This window comes from Protopterus annectens, chromosome 10.part0 (genome assembly GCF_019279795.1).
Source record: "Protopterus annectens isolate FY-2018-M chromosome 10.part0, PAN1.0, whole genome shotgun sequence".
NCBI lineage: Eukaryota > Metazoa > Chordata > Ceratodontiformes > Protopteridae > Protopterus > Protopterus annectens.
In genome coordinates, this window is record NC_056744.1 from 432986131 (window position 1) to 433004785 (window position 18655).

Sequence of the window (18655 nt, forward strand, 5' to 3'; positions counted from 1 at the left end):
ACATTTCAGTAGAATGTTGTATGCATACCAAAAAACACCTTGAAATGTTCTGGGAATGTACATTCAGTGTAACTGTGTGTGCATGATGTGTGCAACATGTGTAAGGAGAATACAATTGTACTGAAGTTTACAGGAATCTTATCTCTCTTTCACAGAATCCCACTGCTGTTGTAGTAATATACTTTCGATATCTCTTCTCACTACTTGTGCCTTCAAAATGAAAGAAATTAGAAAGGGAATTGAGCATTATATGAACACTGATGTGGTGTGTGATTGCTACATGTATGTATAGAAGAGCTGTGTGCAGAGAAAATATGATAATATAGTATACCTGGGTTGTAGGGGAGAAAGCATGTAATTTTGTCTATGAAAATCCCAAAGAAGGGTTATTCTCCAAATACTATAACTAACTCTCTCTCTCTCTAACACACACACACACACACACACAAACACACACACACACACACACACAATTTGCTTCATCTTTGTTTTCTGAACTAGTTGCGAAATTTACTTCATTTGTTCTTCTAAAGCTAGCCTGCATGTCTAAAGGCTGCCCTGGAACTCTAATAAGTATATGACTTAGTATCACATAGTATGTATGTAGAGGTTGTAGGAATCAAACTTAAGATTTATACAAAAAAAAAAAAAAGGAAAGGAAGACATGTTTTCATATGTTCTTTATCATAACCACTAGTAAATGCTGTCAGTCTTATACCACTGTGACTGCATATGATGAACAGGGCATTCAGCACACAAAAGTATGAACAAATGCAAAAGTTGCAAAGTGACTGTAATTTGGTTTCCCTTCAGGTATTTCAGCCAATATCTCTCAGTTTTTATTCTCTCTCATATGGCTTAATGTTTTGTTTCATTAATCTGTCTGCTCACTGTGTGTTTTGATATCTATAGGTCCAACTTTTAATATATAATGTTACACAGATTGGTGCACCTCAAAGAAAGGCCAAGACATGTTTTATTACTTTTTAGTGACAGCTCCTTCTTTAATTTGCAGTGACTGATGAGTTCAGAATAATAAATTAGGGAAGGTATCGGGGACAGGTGGAACATTTGTTTTTGTTCATGAATGTTGTGTATTTGCATTGAACTGTTGTTCCTTTCAAGTTATGTTGCTTAGAGCTTAACCAAGTGAGTTTTGAGGAGTTGGTCACTGTAACAGGGATTCAAGATATATTAAGGGAAGCCTGTAATACTTTTATTTTAGCTGTTTAATATAAATGAAGATCATACGCTAATATGTAAAATCAGACACTTGTACTATGCCAGCTATATAGAATTAGATACCTGCTGGTGGCTTTATTATACTGCTGAGAAAAGAGAAAACCCTGATTTAAACAAAATGTGTATTTATTTATATTTGTAACCAGGACAGTCTGATGGGGAAGGGCCCATTTTAGTGGAGGCCCAAGGAGGAAAACTCTGTATAAACATATTACAGAAAGAAGTAACAATTAAATAAAAAATAAACCAATTTTCACTCACAAACTATGAAAAGCATTCAGTAAGCTAAACCCAACCACTAGGAGCAGTCTACCTAATGACAGCAGTTCCACAGAGAGGTTACTAATTTTAAGAAGAAACTAAAGTTGCATATACAAAAAAATAATTTAAATGTCTCTGTTTCAAAGCCAATGGATAACACAATGGATTCTACATTTACTAAGTCTGTTTACTTCAGCAGATGAAAATCAAACTTGTACTACCACATTATTTTGGTGCATTTTTGCTATAACATTTGTAAATGCTGTGCATTTCTGTGATAATATTTGTAAATGACTGTATATTCTTTTTATTGTTATACCTCCATTGATTAGTTCATTTACCCAGTTAATAATAACTAACTAACTAACTAACTAACTAAATAATGTATTATATACACAGATACAATGATGAAAGTATTTGGCAGCGACTGAACACACTAAAGTATGACATTCACAGACTGTTTTAAATTAGGTATTTTGGCAATTGTAGTATAACATAAAAGATATAGATTATAAATTCCAGACATGTCAGCATCAGTGATTAATGGCACATTAATTTATAATATTCTTGAGAAGATATACTGAGTCAATATGTTACCTATGCACAGTAGAGGTTTTGGTGACATACAATGATGTTTACACAGTTGCAGGCTTCAAAACAGATTAGTAGGGCAATTTTAAAGGAATGTAGTGACACTGAATCATTAGTAGCTGTTTGTAAACAGAATAATAATTTGAGGCCCGTTTTTTAGAGGATTCCTAAAGTAAGGAGGCTCTGATAGATGTATGTTGAATGATGATACATTTTTTACAAAGTGCTTGAAGGATATAGTCTTAGAGGGAATGTGCACTGTTAGTGGCAGTGAGTTTCAGGTTTTTGCTACAGTTCAGAAGTATGAGTATCTGTCATGATTAACAGCCTCTGTTAGCTTGCTTAGGAAGTAGTTGGAGGAATGAAGTATATGGTTGGTGGAATACCTGACATTAGGGGAATTATCGCTGGACATGTTTCAGTCTGATATGGAATTTTTTGGGCATTTTGTAGGTTGACACTTATGAGCTTGTTGTGAAACTGTAGTAAGTTACTGACTTTGGCAGCGATGTGTTTTGGCAGAATGGCCAGGGGCAAATGTTGAAGCTCTGCTACATATTTAGGTGAGCTTGGACTGGGGAGAAGAAAACTCTGTGAAAAAAAGATGAGCAGTATAACAGTTTAGGTTGGAGGAAGGTGGATGTTGTGCTTAAATGAGTGTGTGACTTTATAAAAGGCTGAGCATGACATGAATATGTAGCTTGAGATTACTCTTTTGTAAAGTGTTGTTAATATCAAAGACATTGCCTACTAATTTAAAGGAAGGGAAAACTTCCAATAGAACTTTGTTTGCTTCATATATATTTTTTAATTCATTGGAATCTGGCTTTTGATAAATAATTGGGTAGAACAACAAGCATTTTGTTTTCTAGACATATAGTTCAAGTATAACTCTGGTAAGTTTCGATGATGGTTAAGGATTTTTGTAGGGAGCTAATGAGGATGGCTGAACAGTATATGATCATTAGCATACTGTATTCACAAAACTTATAAATAAAATTATCATAAAACAAAACCTGCAACACCTCTACAGTGACGTACTGTGAAGGTAATAACTGATTGGACCACCTTACAGCTTGTGAGCAGTTGGATGTGTAACTGTGAAACCACAGGAGGATACTCATGGAGAGGTCTGTGTTAACTAATCTTTCCAAAAGTATGTTATAGTAAGGCAGACACAGCATATTCATTGCCATTTAGTTAATGATAGATTGGGTTTCTGAAAGTCAGGAGAGCTGTTTGGTGTGCCATGTCTTAGTCTTCAGCCTTCTCTCTCAATATTTTGGCCGAATACACTTTTCATTAACTAGTATCATTATCACCCAAGCCTTATCCAATTAAAAACAATATTGAATAACTAAAGTTTTAAGTGGACAGTATTTTCTGACTTACTTGGGCTCCTCCTGAAACAAGCCTGCCAACCCAGGGTGACAGCCCTTGAAGTTTGTAAACACTAGTATAGAGTGCTGTCACACTAACTAATCTAAATGAAGCCATGATGACATTAAAATGAATATGCCTTGTGTAGTCAGTGTATTTTTTTATTGTCTCTTCACTGACTGAACCCATTCCACTTAAGGGGTCCAAAACAATGACCTTAAGTAAGGGGAGGGTAAGTCTCTCACATCTGCCATACAGAGGGCTTTTCTCTCTGCATCCCTTTAATTAAATTATCTTTGTCTAAAGTTGTATAACATTGTGTTTAGTTAAAAATCTGCTCAGTGGAACAAGTTTAATCCTGTAGAGCCGGGTGAGAAAAGCATCGCAGATTCAACCAAAAACATCCCAAAATTCAATGACTATTACACAACAACATAAACTTTAAGTTGAGTGCACCAGCTTGTTTGCCTAAACAATTCCTTTTTTTTAAATATTTCATCTAATATGAGAAAACCAAATAGTTAGTTTTATACTTAAAGGTACATGCAGCACTTGTTGGGTTCTATGTATACAGGCTCTTTATAGCATTCTACTAACAGAACACTCAACTCTTTTAGCAACGGTGCAGTACATATGAGTCTGTTGTCCTTGTTAGAGTAAAATTATTTTACCGTTTTACAGGTCATCTTTGCAATACCACTGCCTGACTGTCTGATGCCCACCTTATGAACCACACTGTTCCACTGTCTCACTAGGCCACTGCAGAATGGAAGTTAATGAAGCTTTTTTAAAGCATTTTTGCAGGCACTCTGTCCTTGCTGCCCCCCCTTATATGATCAAACTGTCCCCATATTCTGACTTCTAATTATATTGTCTTGGAAATTTCACTAACTATGAGAAAAGGGGCATACATTTATTTTTATAGCTAGTGAGTGAATGGGAACTTAACATCTTACACAAAATGCATTAGTTGTAGAATTAAACGTAATCAGACATATTGCAGTGGTCTATCAAGTGGTGGTAAAGTAGTTTATGGTACTCTGAGCATGATATAATCCAGTTAAATAAGTACAAGTTGATAGTGAGCAACACCAACAAAGCTTCATCAGGAAATGTGATTTTCTAGGCAAATTGCTTTCACTACTCCTGTCCAGCTAGTGCCTCATCCTCACAGGCAATGGATCCTATGGACTTGTGAAAACCTTCATGAGTTGTAATGATTTACATAACTTGGAAGGTTTAGACATAAACTGACACCATTCTACCAATCAAAACTCAAGGAAACTGTGGCTTTACTTACTCGTCCATGAAATAACCCAATTGAAGAGCAATATAGCATCACTGCTGAGAAAAAGAAAATGAAAAAGTAAAAAATAAATAAATAAAAAAACACAACTCTAAAGCATAAGAATAGCTTTACAGCTGATAAAAAAATGTTAACTTTAGTTAACTATGACATTGTTTCAGCATATATTCAGCTAATAAATTCTCTTAGCATACCACTGGGTATCCCTTTTATGCTTCAGTATATTCAGTTACGGTTATCAAAATACAAAGCTGCTCTCTGTGACCTAAACTGTGCTTTTTTGGAAGCATAACCCACAGTGATGTTACCTTTATTGGCCATATTAATATTTTTGGAGAGGTTATTAAATGATAGTCTGAATATGCATGCTTTTAGATGATTTCTCATAAAGTGATATTAGCAAGAATGGTAAATCATTATCAATGAGAAAAATGACAGCAAAGGGTTAAAGAAATACATCTGCCTCTACCTTTGCTGTCAATGCGGATGGTTTTGGGATCCGAAGGGGGCCCCTGACTTCCACAGTTGTAGATCAGCACTTCTAGTTGGTAGTCTGCATTGTACTTCATAATAGGGATCTTCTCCGCCCGTATTTCTAGAGATGGTATCTTCCGCTGATATATCAGCTCTTTGTTCGGGCCATAGCTTCGCACAATGAAGCCACTTCCTGTCACTGGAATTTCAGGAATATTCCAATTCATATAGATGAAATTCTCACCCTCTACAGTGATGTCTTCTATGACTGGCTTAACAGTTGGCTCTATGTAAAAGAAAGAACATAATGGGGCTGTGAGCAGCAGATGTGTCCAACCTTAATGAACACAAGTAGCTTAAAATATTTCACTAAGCATGATAGGTGCAAAGTGGAAAGTTTCTGAAACTTGCTGACTGGTTTATATAAATAAAATAAAAGTGGCAGGCCTCTATGAGATCAGCAGATCAGATTGCAACAAATTCACTGCTTCTATTGCTACAATATAATGTTCACTCAAACCACTTCATTAGTTTTGTCATTATACTAAAAACTGAATGCTTTACAAGCAAGTCGTTTTAAATTAGTCCTTCCAAATCTCCCTGTTTAGTATGAATTACTGGACGTATATGAGCAAACAAAAATGTTAGCAAACTAGGACTGACTATCTCCCAGTGTAGCAGTGGAACAGACAGGTGGAGGAAGCCAGAGGCATCAGTGACTGAAGATGCAAGGAGCTCTAGCTGCAGATGAAGTTACTGGCTGCTCTTGAATGTGCCATAATGCTGTAGGCTCCCTAGGAGTGAGTATGTGAGGAAGCATTCATCCATCCTGTCACCAAGCTCACTGCAAGAACAGAGCTCAGAATGAGAAGAGCTAGAGGACAGAGAAAACATATCCAGCTTTTTACAACATAATAGATGTACTGAAATGTAAGTCTTAGGACTTATTAGCTGACTTGAAGTCTGTAAGCTGCAACACAATTAATCCCTGGAGATGGAGAGCACATCAAATGAACAGTCACATCAGAAATAGGGGGTCAACAGCTATTTGGCATATGAGCCATTAGTTGGGGGGCAGTAGGTATCAGAACCTGGGGTCTATGAGCATGCCAGAAAAAGGAAGTGCTAATTCATTTTACTTAGACAGGAGCATAATAAGTCAAATTCAAATGGATGTCTGCTTTAAAGTTGGGATTTCCTTAATAAATATAGTATTTCACAATTAAAATTTTAAAATGAGTAGAAGTAGTTGCTTAATATAATATGTAATGAAACAAACAAATATCAATAAATAAATATATAAATAAATAACTTCAAGTACCAGTTGCATTTGCTTATGTGTAAACATTTCTACCAAAAATGTGTTAAAATGAAATCATTTGACTTAAATATTGCTGTCAATACAAAACCTCTCAAACCCTAGAAACTACAGTATTGGTTCTAAAATAGTCCTGTTTTTCTTCCAGTGTTTCCCACATTTTCACCACTTTAAGGTATAACTATCTTAACTCTGTGTTGTGAGTTGCAGTTATTTGATAAGCCTAAGATTTTCATGGGAGGCAGGAGTGCAGATGAAAGTAAAGTGCTATACATTGCAAGAAAAAAAATCTTGCAAGTTGGGGATTGGTAACTGAGAGTCTTTGCATGGACAAGCCTGAGAGAATATAATGAAGGATATAAGACATGTCTAGGAAAGTTAGCAAATGTAAAAAAAAAAAAAAAAGTTAAATTAGGAACATTAGGTTCCACTAAGGGTATTTTTTCATGTGATGGTTCTTGTTCTTTGAATGATTCCGTTTTATTGTAAGATGGTGTTGACTGGACAGCTTTAATGTAACACCATCCTAGTTGGTTCACATTTTGGTCTGTATTGAATAAGTTAGCTTTATTTAGACTTGTAAAGATGAACAGAGCAAGTTATATGTGGATTACTTCAGAGCTCAAAATGCCTTAGGCCTAAAAGGAATACAACATGGTAAGGTGTATAAGGTGATTTGTTGAAGTACAGGATTAAAAATATATGTGCATTGTTTGTCTGGAAAGTTGGGATACATTAAAGGATTTCAAGAGTTATCCTTACTTGACTCACAAAAACAAAGATGCAGGGCTAGACCAGAAAAAAGCTGTGCAACATTTTAATATTACACACACTAGTACCTCGGCTTTTCTCCTTCAACGGATAAAGTGTAATGAAAAAACAGCCCTTTTTATATCAAACAAATTCAAACCCCACTAATTACACTCAATTAACTTTCTTAAAGTGCCACCATCATATCTAAATACATATGCACATTATCACACGCACGCATGCACACACAAACAAACACACACACACACACACACACACACACACACACACACACATATATATATATATATATATATATATATATATATATATATATATATGTATATATACACATTTCTAAATAAACATATTCTAAAATCGATTTGAAAGAACTGTTGAGCATGGCTCTTACTAATGTTCCTAAAGATCTGATTGATGTTTTTGCCTGTGAACATTGTAAAGTTTGTAGCTGTGTTAAGAATAGTTTGGGTACTTGTCCTAATGGCAGGAAATTTGTTTGTAGAAGTAGATTTAGTTGTAATTCATGTGGTATAGTTTATATTGTGATCTGTGGTTGTGAAAATGTTAAGTGGTACATAGGGCAAACTAAAAGAGCTGTTAAAGTAAGAATTTTGGAACATTTGAGGGATATTCACAATAAAACACGAAGAGTCCGGTTGTTGATCATTTTGTGAACAGGCATGGGGGTAACACTGTCTCAATATTTTTTAGTGTATTGGCACATCCAATTTTAGAAACAGGGGGAGATATTGTTAAGAAGTTAAATGAACTAGAGAGTAAATTCATTCTAAATTACAGGACACCTTTTCCCAGGGGTCTCAGTCTTGAAGTGAAGCTGGTGAATTAGCAGGATAGTTAGCTTATTAAAAATATAAATATTGAAAAGAACAAAAGAAATGTTAAAAAGTGTAAAAAAATATTATTAAGTAGTATTCAATATGTTGTTGAAAAGAATATGTTTATTTAGAAATGTATGTGTGTATGCATGTATATATATATATATATATATATATATATATATATATATATATGGGATCGGTACTGATCCCCGAAGGAACTTTTCACCGAAGCACAAACAGCCGGGCATACTTCCACGAAAATGCTTTTTACTGAAAAAGCACTTTCGCGGAAGTATGCCTGCAGCTAGAGGGAGTCATGGGGGAATGACTGCTGCGGAGATCGTAGTACAGTGTGGATAAGGGAATATTCCCATTTCCTCATTGTAGTGCGATCTAGGAGTGAGAATATTAAAGTAGGGGGGGTATGGGTGAAAGTGCTTTCGTTAAAGTGTGTTCAGTGATTGTGGATTCGGACTATTGAACTTTCATTCAATAGTCCTAGATCTATATATATATATATATATATATATATATATATATATATATTTATATGGATCCCGTCTGATGGTCAAACTTTTAAAAGCTCGACTTTCATATGGCCAAGACCATATGATCGAATTTTTAAAAGTACGAATGGTATGAGAGTGCAGAACATGAAGATTTCCCTTTACCGCAATGTAGTGTGATTTTGGAGTTGGTATATTTAAACAGCAGGAGGTGTGGGGGTGCAAGGGTGCTTGCCCCCCTGCTAGCACTGTTTAGTTTTTTTGTTTTGTTTATTTATTTTCACATTTTCAAACATTCAAATGTTCAATCATATGTCTTGGCCATATGAAAGTTGAACATTTGGTTGTTTGATAATGTGAAGTAGACCCATGTATAAATATATATATATATATATATATATATATATATATATATATACACACACACATACATATATATATATATATATATATATTTATATGTGATAATGTGATAATGTGCATATGTATTTAGATATGATGGTGATAATTACACTTTATCCGTTAAAGGCGAAAAGCCGAGGTACTAGTGTGTGTGTGTGTGTGTGTGTGTGTGTGTGTGTGTATGTGTGTGTGTGTGAGATATTAAATAGTTGCACAGCTTCTTTATGGTCTGGTCCTGCATCTTTGTTTTTGTGAACTATGTTATCCTTACTTGACCCTAAAAAAAAAAAAAAAAAAAAAAAGATATTAATCCTTATTTTTATTTGAATTTGTTGACTGTGTATTTGTCTAAAGACAGAGACAATACATAAATACATACATAAAGCAGCACAGTGTTGCATTGTATCTATACGTTATATTCATAATATATTCATAGGTTTATAGGTAGTTACTAGGCATGCAGTCCAGGAGACCATTGAGGAACTAAACTCAGTTTATCAATTGCCCTAAGGCACTGTCTAGCTATACATAAACATTAAGTACAATATTGTTTTAAGGATATTGGTGCATACATTGTCAGTGAAGCCATAGAGAGATGAACTACACACTAAAGCAAAAGAATGTTGTCAAACAGACAAGATGAGTATATGGAGGCTGGCAAGTAGGTGAATGAAAAGAAGAGAGGTGTATAGTGCCCAATCGAGTAGATGTTAGAGGTGCAAGGAAATACAAGGAAGATGAAATCATAGGTAAGTGAAGAGTAAGAGAGAGAGAGGGACAGTAGAAGGCGAAAGGGAGAAATGGGTAAGAGTGAAGATGATGCTATTTGAGTAGTGTAATGTAGGATATTTACATTAGATGAGTAGATGGGGATATGATAAAGAATGTATTTTAAATAATGGAAGTCTATTTCAGACTGTGGGTGATCAGTTCTTTACTACTATGAATAAAAGAGAAATCAGCAGTGACTCTGTGAATAATCACTTTTTGTATTTATTAACAAGCTAAACCTACTAGATACAAATTCCTTTTCCAGGGGCAACCTGGGAGCAATGTCTGTTTAGCTGATTTGCTCATAGTTACATTGTAGGCAACTGGAGGCTGAGGGAATCAAACTCTAGATGAAAAGGAACAGATCAGTAACAGCTCATAGGCTTATCATTTAACGGTCAGCAGCCTTTCAACCATTAATGTTACTATGCCATGTTAATGATAACTGTTACTGAAGTGCCAATGTAGTGAATGATTTCCATTTAGATTTGTCTAGTAACCTTGATGCTAGGCTGTTTGACTAATCCAGGGGATGCAAGTTTACACTATGCGATGGGCTGCCTTCTAGTTTCTTGCACACCGGTAGAAACATCAATGCAGACAATTACCTGTTTTATGAACAGGTCTTTAAATGAAGGTCCTGTTTCTAAATTGCAGAAAATTACTGTTGTAGTTCCAGACTACAAGCTTATTTTCATTCAGTCCACTAATTTGGCTCTCATACAGGTTGTTATATGATCATTCTCTTATTGAAACATCAACATTTACTTATTGCACTCAACAGAATTTGAGGAAAGGACACAAGGTCAATATGCTCCATATTAGAATTAATTCAGGTTTATTAAATCTAAATTCTACTACAGCCTTAAACAGGCGCAATTATATTGTTTTGGTAAAACGGTAATGCCGTGAGAAGGGCTCCCTAGTCTTTCTTTATGGGGTACAATTGTGGAATGAGCTGACAGCTCTTATAATAGCCTTTAAGAGTCTACTCATAGCTAAATGCAATGCAGGCAGCTATTATCAATGCAACAAGTTTGCCATGTGGTACTATAACTGCCCGACAGGACAGGTCTTGAGTATTTCTTGTACAAGGTATGCACATACATATGCAAACATTTACATTAATATTAAGAATAAATTACACCAGTTATTCTATATAGTTTTCCTGCTTTTGGAAGTGGATTGCATTTTAAAGTATTCAAGTGTTTACAATTCAAACAGCTTTCAGTACATAAGTGTTGGACTGATTTTGAGGTATTGTAAATTTAACAGAATCATATTTATTGAGCAGTCAATAAAACTATACCAGTAGAGTCTGTCAGGTCATGGTACTGCTCTGCAGACGTTACTAGATTAGGCACTGAATGATGTATCTCGGATAGATAAAGGGCTACAGCAGAATATATCCATGAATTTTTTCCTAACATCTTGGTTGAGTATTGTGGGGTCTTTATTTGGGCTGCATGAGCAAAGGGAGTCCTACTGTTTCCTGCTGGATAGCTGGTCAATCAGGACATTGTTGAACCTAAAAGATCAATGGCATCCTGTCATGGAGGCCAGACTCAAAATAAGAATGAAAAAGTGAGTGTTGCATTTTCCTCACTTTCTCCCTCTTTTCTGACGTTCTTTGATCTTGGAATTGGGATTTATATATATATATATATATATGTATGTATATATATATATATATATATATATATATATATATAGATAGATATAGATCTACTTCAGTAGGTCGACTTACCTTAACACCAAAGCCCAGATAACTGAGACAAAAGCACCAAACGGAAGTTTAACACGGAAAAATAGGCCTTTTCCACAATGTAGTGCTATCTCGGAGTTGGTATAATTAAGTAAGGGAGGGGTGTGGGGGTGGAGCCTACACATGCGTGGTCTGGGGTACGAAGCCTCCCAGCTGGATGGGTTAAATTTAGTGTGGTTTGTTTTCTGAAGTAGGTATCGATATATATATATATATATATATATATATATATATATATATATATATATATATATATTTATATATATATATGTATATATAAATATATACACACACACACACACACACACACACACACACACACACACACACATATATATAGTCATGGGGGTAGGAAGGCTTGCTCTCATGTCAGAGATTTTAATGTGGCTTAACCCCTACAAAAAAATGTTCCTATGTTTAGAAACCTTGTTATTTTAGATGTTTTGGTTTTAAATAATTGTTTGTCAATTAAACGAGGTACAATTATTCATAGCAGACAGTAGACCCCATTTCTTTAGCCAATACAGAATGCGAAAGTGACACAGCATAACGTCTGCAGAGTGATGGATTGCTGAAATGTTTTTCTTTTCATTTTTTACAACTGGAAAACCCAATATGACTTGGAATGTATTCATTTGTGTATGTGTCTGGAGAATGCCTAAGGCTTTGGCACCCCCCATCCCCCAACATTTGCTTATGATTAATCGTTCAGGAAATTTAATTCAGGGGAAATAGTTTGGTAAGTCTCAGTCCAGGAAGAAAATGTGTGCTTCATTTTGAAGTAACTGTTATGTACTTCTGGATCTTGGATATTTTGCTTGCAAAATTATTAGTCCAATTTTAAATAAGTGTAGACTTAACCAAACTTTATCTGCTTGTTCATGTAAAACATTTTATTTTCATTAAAATATATACACAAGCAACGGAATGAACCAGGCAGAATCAAGGCAAGAAGCAAAAGCACAAAAGTCAATAATGCTGTATAAAATCATTCATCTTTCATCATGGCAAGGAATCCAAAAACCAGGCAAGGAGTCTTCAAGTAATAAAATAATCCACAGGTTTAATAAAAAAATCGGTAAGCGCTTTCGCAGTAGAGCTTCTTCAGACCAAGTACAAACGAAAAGAGTTCACACTATATATACACATATTATCAAGAATTCATCCAATCAAAAACTGTTCAAGGCAATTAAGAAATTAGCAAGTAGCAGGCACTTAATTAAATCATTCGTCTAAAACAAATGAGTACTCATTCATTCAAATAGCAAGGCAGACAAATAAGCAATACTGAAGAACGCATACAAAAATAACTAAACTAAAACCTATCTAATAACAAGAAACAAAAATAAAAATATATATGGTAAATGATGTACTGCATCATATTCTACATTGTAAATAAATGATTACATAATGCTATACTCTTAAATGAACTACACTCAACAGAAATGTATAAACATATAAATATGTATGCAAAAAAGAGAAATACAAAAAAATCCTGTGTCATATAGTCATAAAAATCATTTATGTAACCTTCTTTTCTTTAATAAAGGTTTGATAGAGGCCCTCTCATTAAGGCCTTTTCCTCTGTCAGCACGAAGTATAACAATCCAACAGGTTTCTCTATGCTCAGTATGTGTCAGAATATCACCTTCTCTAATACTGGGGTGAATAATTTCAATGACTCTGAAATTAAAAGTGTGAGTGTTACCCTGTTCTAACACATGCTTTGAAAGTGGATTATGTAGAGAGATTTTTCTAATATGATATAGATGCTCCCTCATTCTGTCATGGAGCACCCTGTTGGTTTTGCCAACATAAAAAAGAACTACAGGCTGTGCACTCTGCTAAGTAAACAATATGGGGGGTCATGCAGTTCGCTTCTGCTTTAAAAAAGAACTCTTTTCGAAGGTCTGGATGAGAGAAAACATTAGATGTATTAATAAACATACAAAAATTACAGGTACCACATGGCATAGTGTGCCCCATAACAAAGGTCGTACTGGCAGAACTCCTGTCATAACACAAAAGCCTCCTCAAGTTTTTACGATTCTTAAATCTAAACTTGGGAATATCGCCCACTATCCTAGCTATGTCATCATCAGCTTGTAAGATGGCCAGTGCTGTACAAAAAGATCAGTAACCTGTTTGTAGTCGCTTGTAAAAAACAGGGGAATTTTAACTTTATTCATGGTGTTATTTTGACTATTGACAAAATCTGCCTCCAAGGCAGGTCCAAAATATGGTCTCGCTGTGGTTAGCCTCAGATCTTCGATGTTTGACCATTGTTTGCTAATTTCACTAGCAGTATACCCCCTGTCCAATAACTTCTTCTGCAAGCCAGCAAGCTCATGCTGGAAACTATCCGAAGATGGATTCAACCTAGAGGCCCAAATTCCCTGTCCTCTGATTAAATTTCTAAAAATATAACCAGGGTGTATGCTGGACCTAAAAAGGAAGGCATTTCTATGACATGTCTTACGATGTATGCCTGTATTAATTGTATGCTCATCCAACTTTTCAATATAAAGGTCCAGAAACTCAATGCGAGTATAAGACCAATTGTAAGTAAACTTAAGACAGTCAGTTAAACTATTAATAACATTATAAAATTGTACCAAGTCATCAGGCGACCCTCGCAATAACAGAAACAAATCATCGACAAAAGTCGGTAAAATAACACATGTTCCTTAAACCGTGTAAGAGGGAATAACATATTAAGCTCCCAATGGGCAAGAAACATATTGGTGTAGCTATTGGCACATGAAGTGCCCATAGCTACGCCATGTTTCTGTAGGTACATCTCATCGCAAAAAGTGAAAACATTGTTCTCAAGAATAATCTCCAAGAGAAAACAAATCAAGTCAACTTATTTCTCAGAATAATCGCTATGTAGTGATAAATATTCATGCACATACTGCATGCCCAGATCATTGGGAATCATGGTAAATAATGATTGAACATCAAAGGTAACAAAAATAACATCACTGATGTCAAAGACATCCTTGGTACTTTCATATAAATCCACCAAAAACTGTTTGGAATCCCTCATAACTGTATGATTCTGACTGATGACAGGTCTCAAGAACTTCTCAACATACAGGGAGAGTGGTTCAGTAACCCACCCTCCTCCAGCCACAATAGGTCTCATAGGAGGATTGGTGGCATGTTTATGAATTTTGGGCAAACCTTGTATTGATGGAATTAATGGATCAGTAACTTTCAAAAAAGTAAATAATTGTTCGGTGATAAGATGAGCAGAAAAAATGTCCAAAATATCATTACCAACAGATGAAATAACATGATGCACATCCTCGATCGAGATCTTATCATAAAAGTTAACATCACTTAACATCAAGGTCATGGATTGACTATAATGTGACCTGTCCATGACAACTATAAGGCCACTTTTGTCTGCTGGGCAAATTACAATAGAACTATTATTTTGTAACTGATTAAGAGCTGACTTTTCTAAATATGTAAGGTTGTAGTGGGTGTACTTCCTAAAATTATTACAATTGTCATAAAAATGGTGAATATTTTCTTCAGTCAGTTTAAGGTATGCCTCAACCAAAGGATGATTACTAGGAACAAAGCTACTAGGCTTCTTCAGATTAAAATAATGACCCACGTCATCACTGGGAACAGGTCCTACATCAGACTCACCATATATCAGACGTAACATAACATTCCTGCAAAAAACTTTCAAGTCTAAGATTGTATCAGACATCTTACTCTTGCAAGAGGGTATCAAATTTAAACCTTTACAGAGGACCCTACGTTCCTCAGATGTCAACTCATGTAACGAGATATTAAGGAATAATGATTCAGAGCCTTCCCCCACATCTTTTTCAGGGGTTGATTCGGATGTTGCTCCCCTGAAAATTTGCGCTTGTGGCGCCCTCTGCTGACTGGTCACCCCCCCCCTTCCTTGTCCATACGGACTGGTAGGGGAAAAAGGAGTTCATCTATGGTACCATTCCTGGCTATGTTAAAGGTTTCAATGCCAACTGTAGGAAGACTTCTATCCTTGGGTCTCACTACATTGCCTAAATCCTGACGTTTATTGTTATAATTGCTCACAACAACTTTTGGGTACAAACTACCCATGTGATTCACACTCCTAAGTGGCACTGGGTTGTCGGACTGCAACCCTGACTCGGTAGTGCCAGGAAAAGATGCATGGTTACCCACCATGTCCGCAATGTCTCCAGCTACTTCTGCGGAACTTAATACTCTAGTGCTAGACCCTTTGACTAAAACATGAATACGTTCATCACTAACAATTTCTCCCACAGACTCAACATATGTCTGTTAGGAGCACCATAATCGCTGCTATCTGCAGCACGATTGACATTAACTTTAACTGCATTGTTCCTTGCAAAATTGTCCTCATTGTTATGGCAGGTACGCGGCCACATAAAGACATGACCGTTCCGAAAGTCATTTATGTCCCTCAAAACTTTAGTCTTCTTCTGATGCACGAGCTTCCGCTCAAATACGGCTACACCATCTAACAAACTTTCAAAAACGGGGGTCAAAACGTCATGATGATATTTCTTAATGAGTGCATCTTGCTTTTCTTGTAAAGAATGTCTTAGCCTGTACTCCTCCGGGCTGAAATAATCAATAAGTAGATGCATATAGCTGGCACTTACCTCTAAGTTCAGCTTCTGCCAGCATGCCAATAACTCAGGGTATTGAGACCCCTGGGTTGGCATGTTAAGAACTCAAAGTCCTCGAGGTACTATCTTTTTCTCGAGGCACAATTCAAAGTGCAAACATTGTGCTTGTAGTCTTTTTAGTTTAAGGAAATCAAGTTCAATATCCTCCATGGTGTGCTGCAAGCTGTCCAAATCCCCGGTCTCATTGATGACGTCATCATCAGTCATACGAAAATCAAACTGCCACAGGCAGCTCCTGTCTCTCAGCATATACTGAGAGAACCTCCCTGAGAATGGTGGTGGCACAGTATTCACCTTACTAGTAGGGTTATAGTCCAACTCGATCGTTAAAGGTTGTTCTGTCGCCATGTCCTCACGGGTTGCAGATAATAAAACAAGAATAAAAAATAAAGTAATAACTATAACCCGCAGCCCAAGAGGTAAATCTTCCGTTGCTAAAGAATAACTGGCAAAAATAAAATATATACACAAGCAACGGAATGAACCAGGCAGAATCCAGGCAAGAAGCAAAAGCACAAAAGTCAATAATGCTGTATAAAAGCACAAAAGTCAATAATGCTGTATAAAAGCACGGGTTATAGTTATTACTTTATTTTATTTTCATTATTTGATTTCAAATGAATGCTATTTTGTACTTTATGTAGCTTATTAATTTGTCTTTAGATTAGTGTGTGCTTAAATATATAAGTCCCTGTAATCACATCTATGCAGGTAAAAGCTGCACTCTCTAAAACCAAAAACACAGCATCTATGGGACCGGACAACATCCCAGGCTGCATTTTACACAAACTTCAATGTGAAGTGGCTCCCCACCTAAGCACCATGTTCAATCATATTCTCATGTTAGGCTTTGTGCCCACTGAATGGCGCACATCAACAGTTATCCCACTCCACAAAGGGGGAGCCACCACTAATCCTGGGAACTATCATCCTATTAGCCTGATGAGCCTGGTCTGCAAGGTCATGGAATGTATCATCATGGAACTCATAAACAAAGACATTGGTAACCTCCAAACTCTGGACCCCACCCAGTTCAGGTTTGTGAAAGGCAGATCATGCCTTTTGAACCTGATCGACTTCTTTGAGGCAGTCACCAAAGGCATAGACAAGGGTAAGATGGTTCACACAGCCTATCTTGACCATGCCAAGACTTTCAACACCATCCCCCCTTCTGGAATTATAGCTAAACTCACTAAACTAGGTATAAATCCCTATGTCACAAGATGGGTTGCCAACTGGCTCACTGACAGAACCCACACTGTAAAAGTTGCAGACTCCAAATCTGACTTCAAACCAGTGACAAGTGGAGTACCACAGGGTTCAGTCCTGGGACCGCTCCTGTTTGGTATCTACTTCTCTGAAGTACAGGCTAACACAGAAGGCCTCTGGCTAACAAAGTTTGCAGATGACTTCAGACTAGGAGCCATAGTCGAGTCCCCAAATGATGTGGACATCCTACAGAAGGGCCTCGCTGAGACAGATGCCTGGTGTCAGAGCCATGACCTCAAGCTCAATGCCAAAAAGAGCATTATCATTCCCTTTGGTAAAAACTCTGTACCCATGAACTACCACATAAATGGCAGTCTACTCAATGCTGAATGTGTGATAAGAGACCTTGAGACCCAGGTAGACAGTAGTCTCTCCTTTGATAATCACATTGCCACATTAGTCAGAAAATCCTTCTATGTGGCACACCTCATCACAAAAGGGTTCTCATCCAGAAAAAAAAAGGACATTGTTCCCCTCTACTCGGCACTCATTAGACCCATTACAGAGTACAACACCCCTTTAGGAATGTACCTCACAAGACATCTGCAGCAGCTGGAAAGGCCACAGAAGTACCTCACAAAGAGGATTATTGGCCTCAAACAGATGCCCTACACTGACTGTCTCAAAAAACTACAGCTTTACTCTGTAGTATATCACCTACTCCGAAGAGATCTCTGCCTAACATATAAAGCTATGTTAAACCCAGAGCTGTTGGACATGCTACACCTAAAGAAATCCTAATCCCTCCAAGCTACATGCTCTAGGGACCTAAACCTTGTCACCACAATAAACAGGACATGCTGGAGGGATAGATTCCTGTCCCAGAGACTTCCTATACTCTGGAACAAGTTACCCATGTATGTCAAGCAAAGTTCCATATTAGCACTCCTCAAGAAAAATCTTGATGAGTGGATTAGAAATAGGAAATACACCCCGGGATCACTTCTGTTGCTCTGCTCAACAGGGGCACAGGTAATTAACTTTCTTGGGTGGAGTAAGCCAGGGAACCTTGTTGGCTAGGCTTACTTAGGCACCTGGGTCGATATCCTAGTACCTACCTAAGAACCTATGAACCTAT

At 36.6% G+C, this 18655-nt stretch overlaps 1 protein-coding gene across 4 annotated transcripts in view; it reads right to left on the reverse strand.

Annotated features, from left to right (window-relative positions):
* TIE1 (tyrosine kinase with immunoglobulin like and EGF like domains 1) overlaps positions 1-18655 on the reverse strand; it is a 521980-nt gene that overhangs the window by 208484 nt on the left and 294841 nt on the right. For 2 of the 4 annotated variants that reach the window (XM_044085330.1, XM_044085328.1), the window contains exon 12: positions 5250-5540. The exons of the other annotated variants lie outside the window; for them this stretch is intronic. In XM_044085330.1, the coding sequence (XP_043941265.1) occupies positions 5250-5540 (291 nt within the window). The remainder of the gene's footprint in view (positions 1-5249; positions 5541-18655) is intronic. 4 annotated transcript variants of the gene reach the window in all.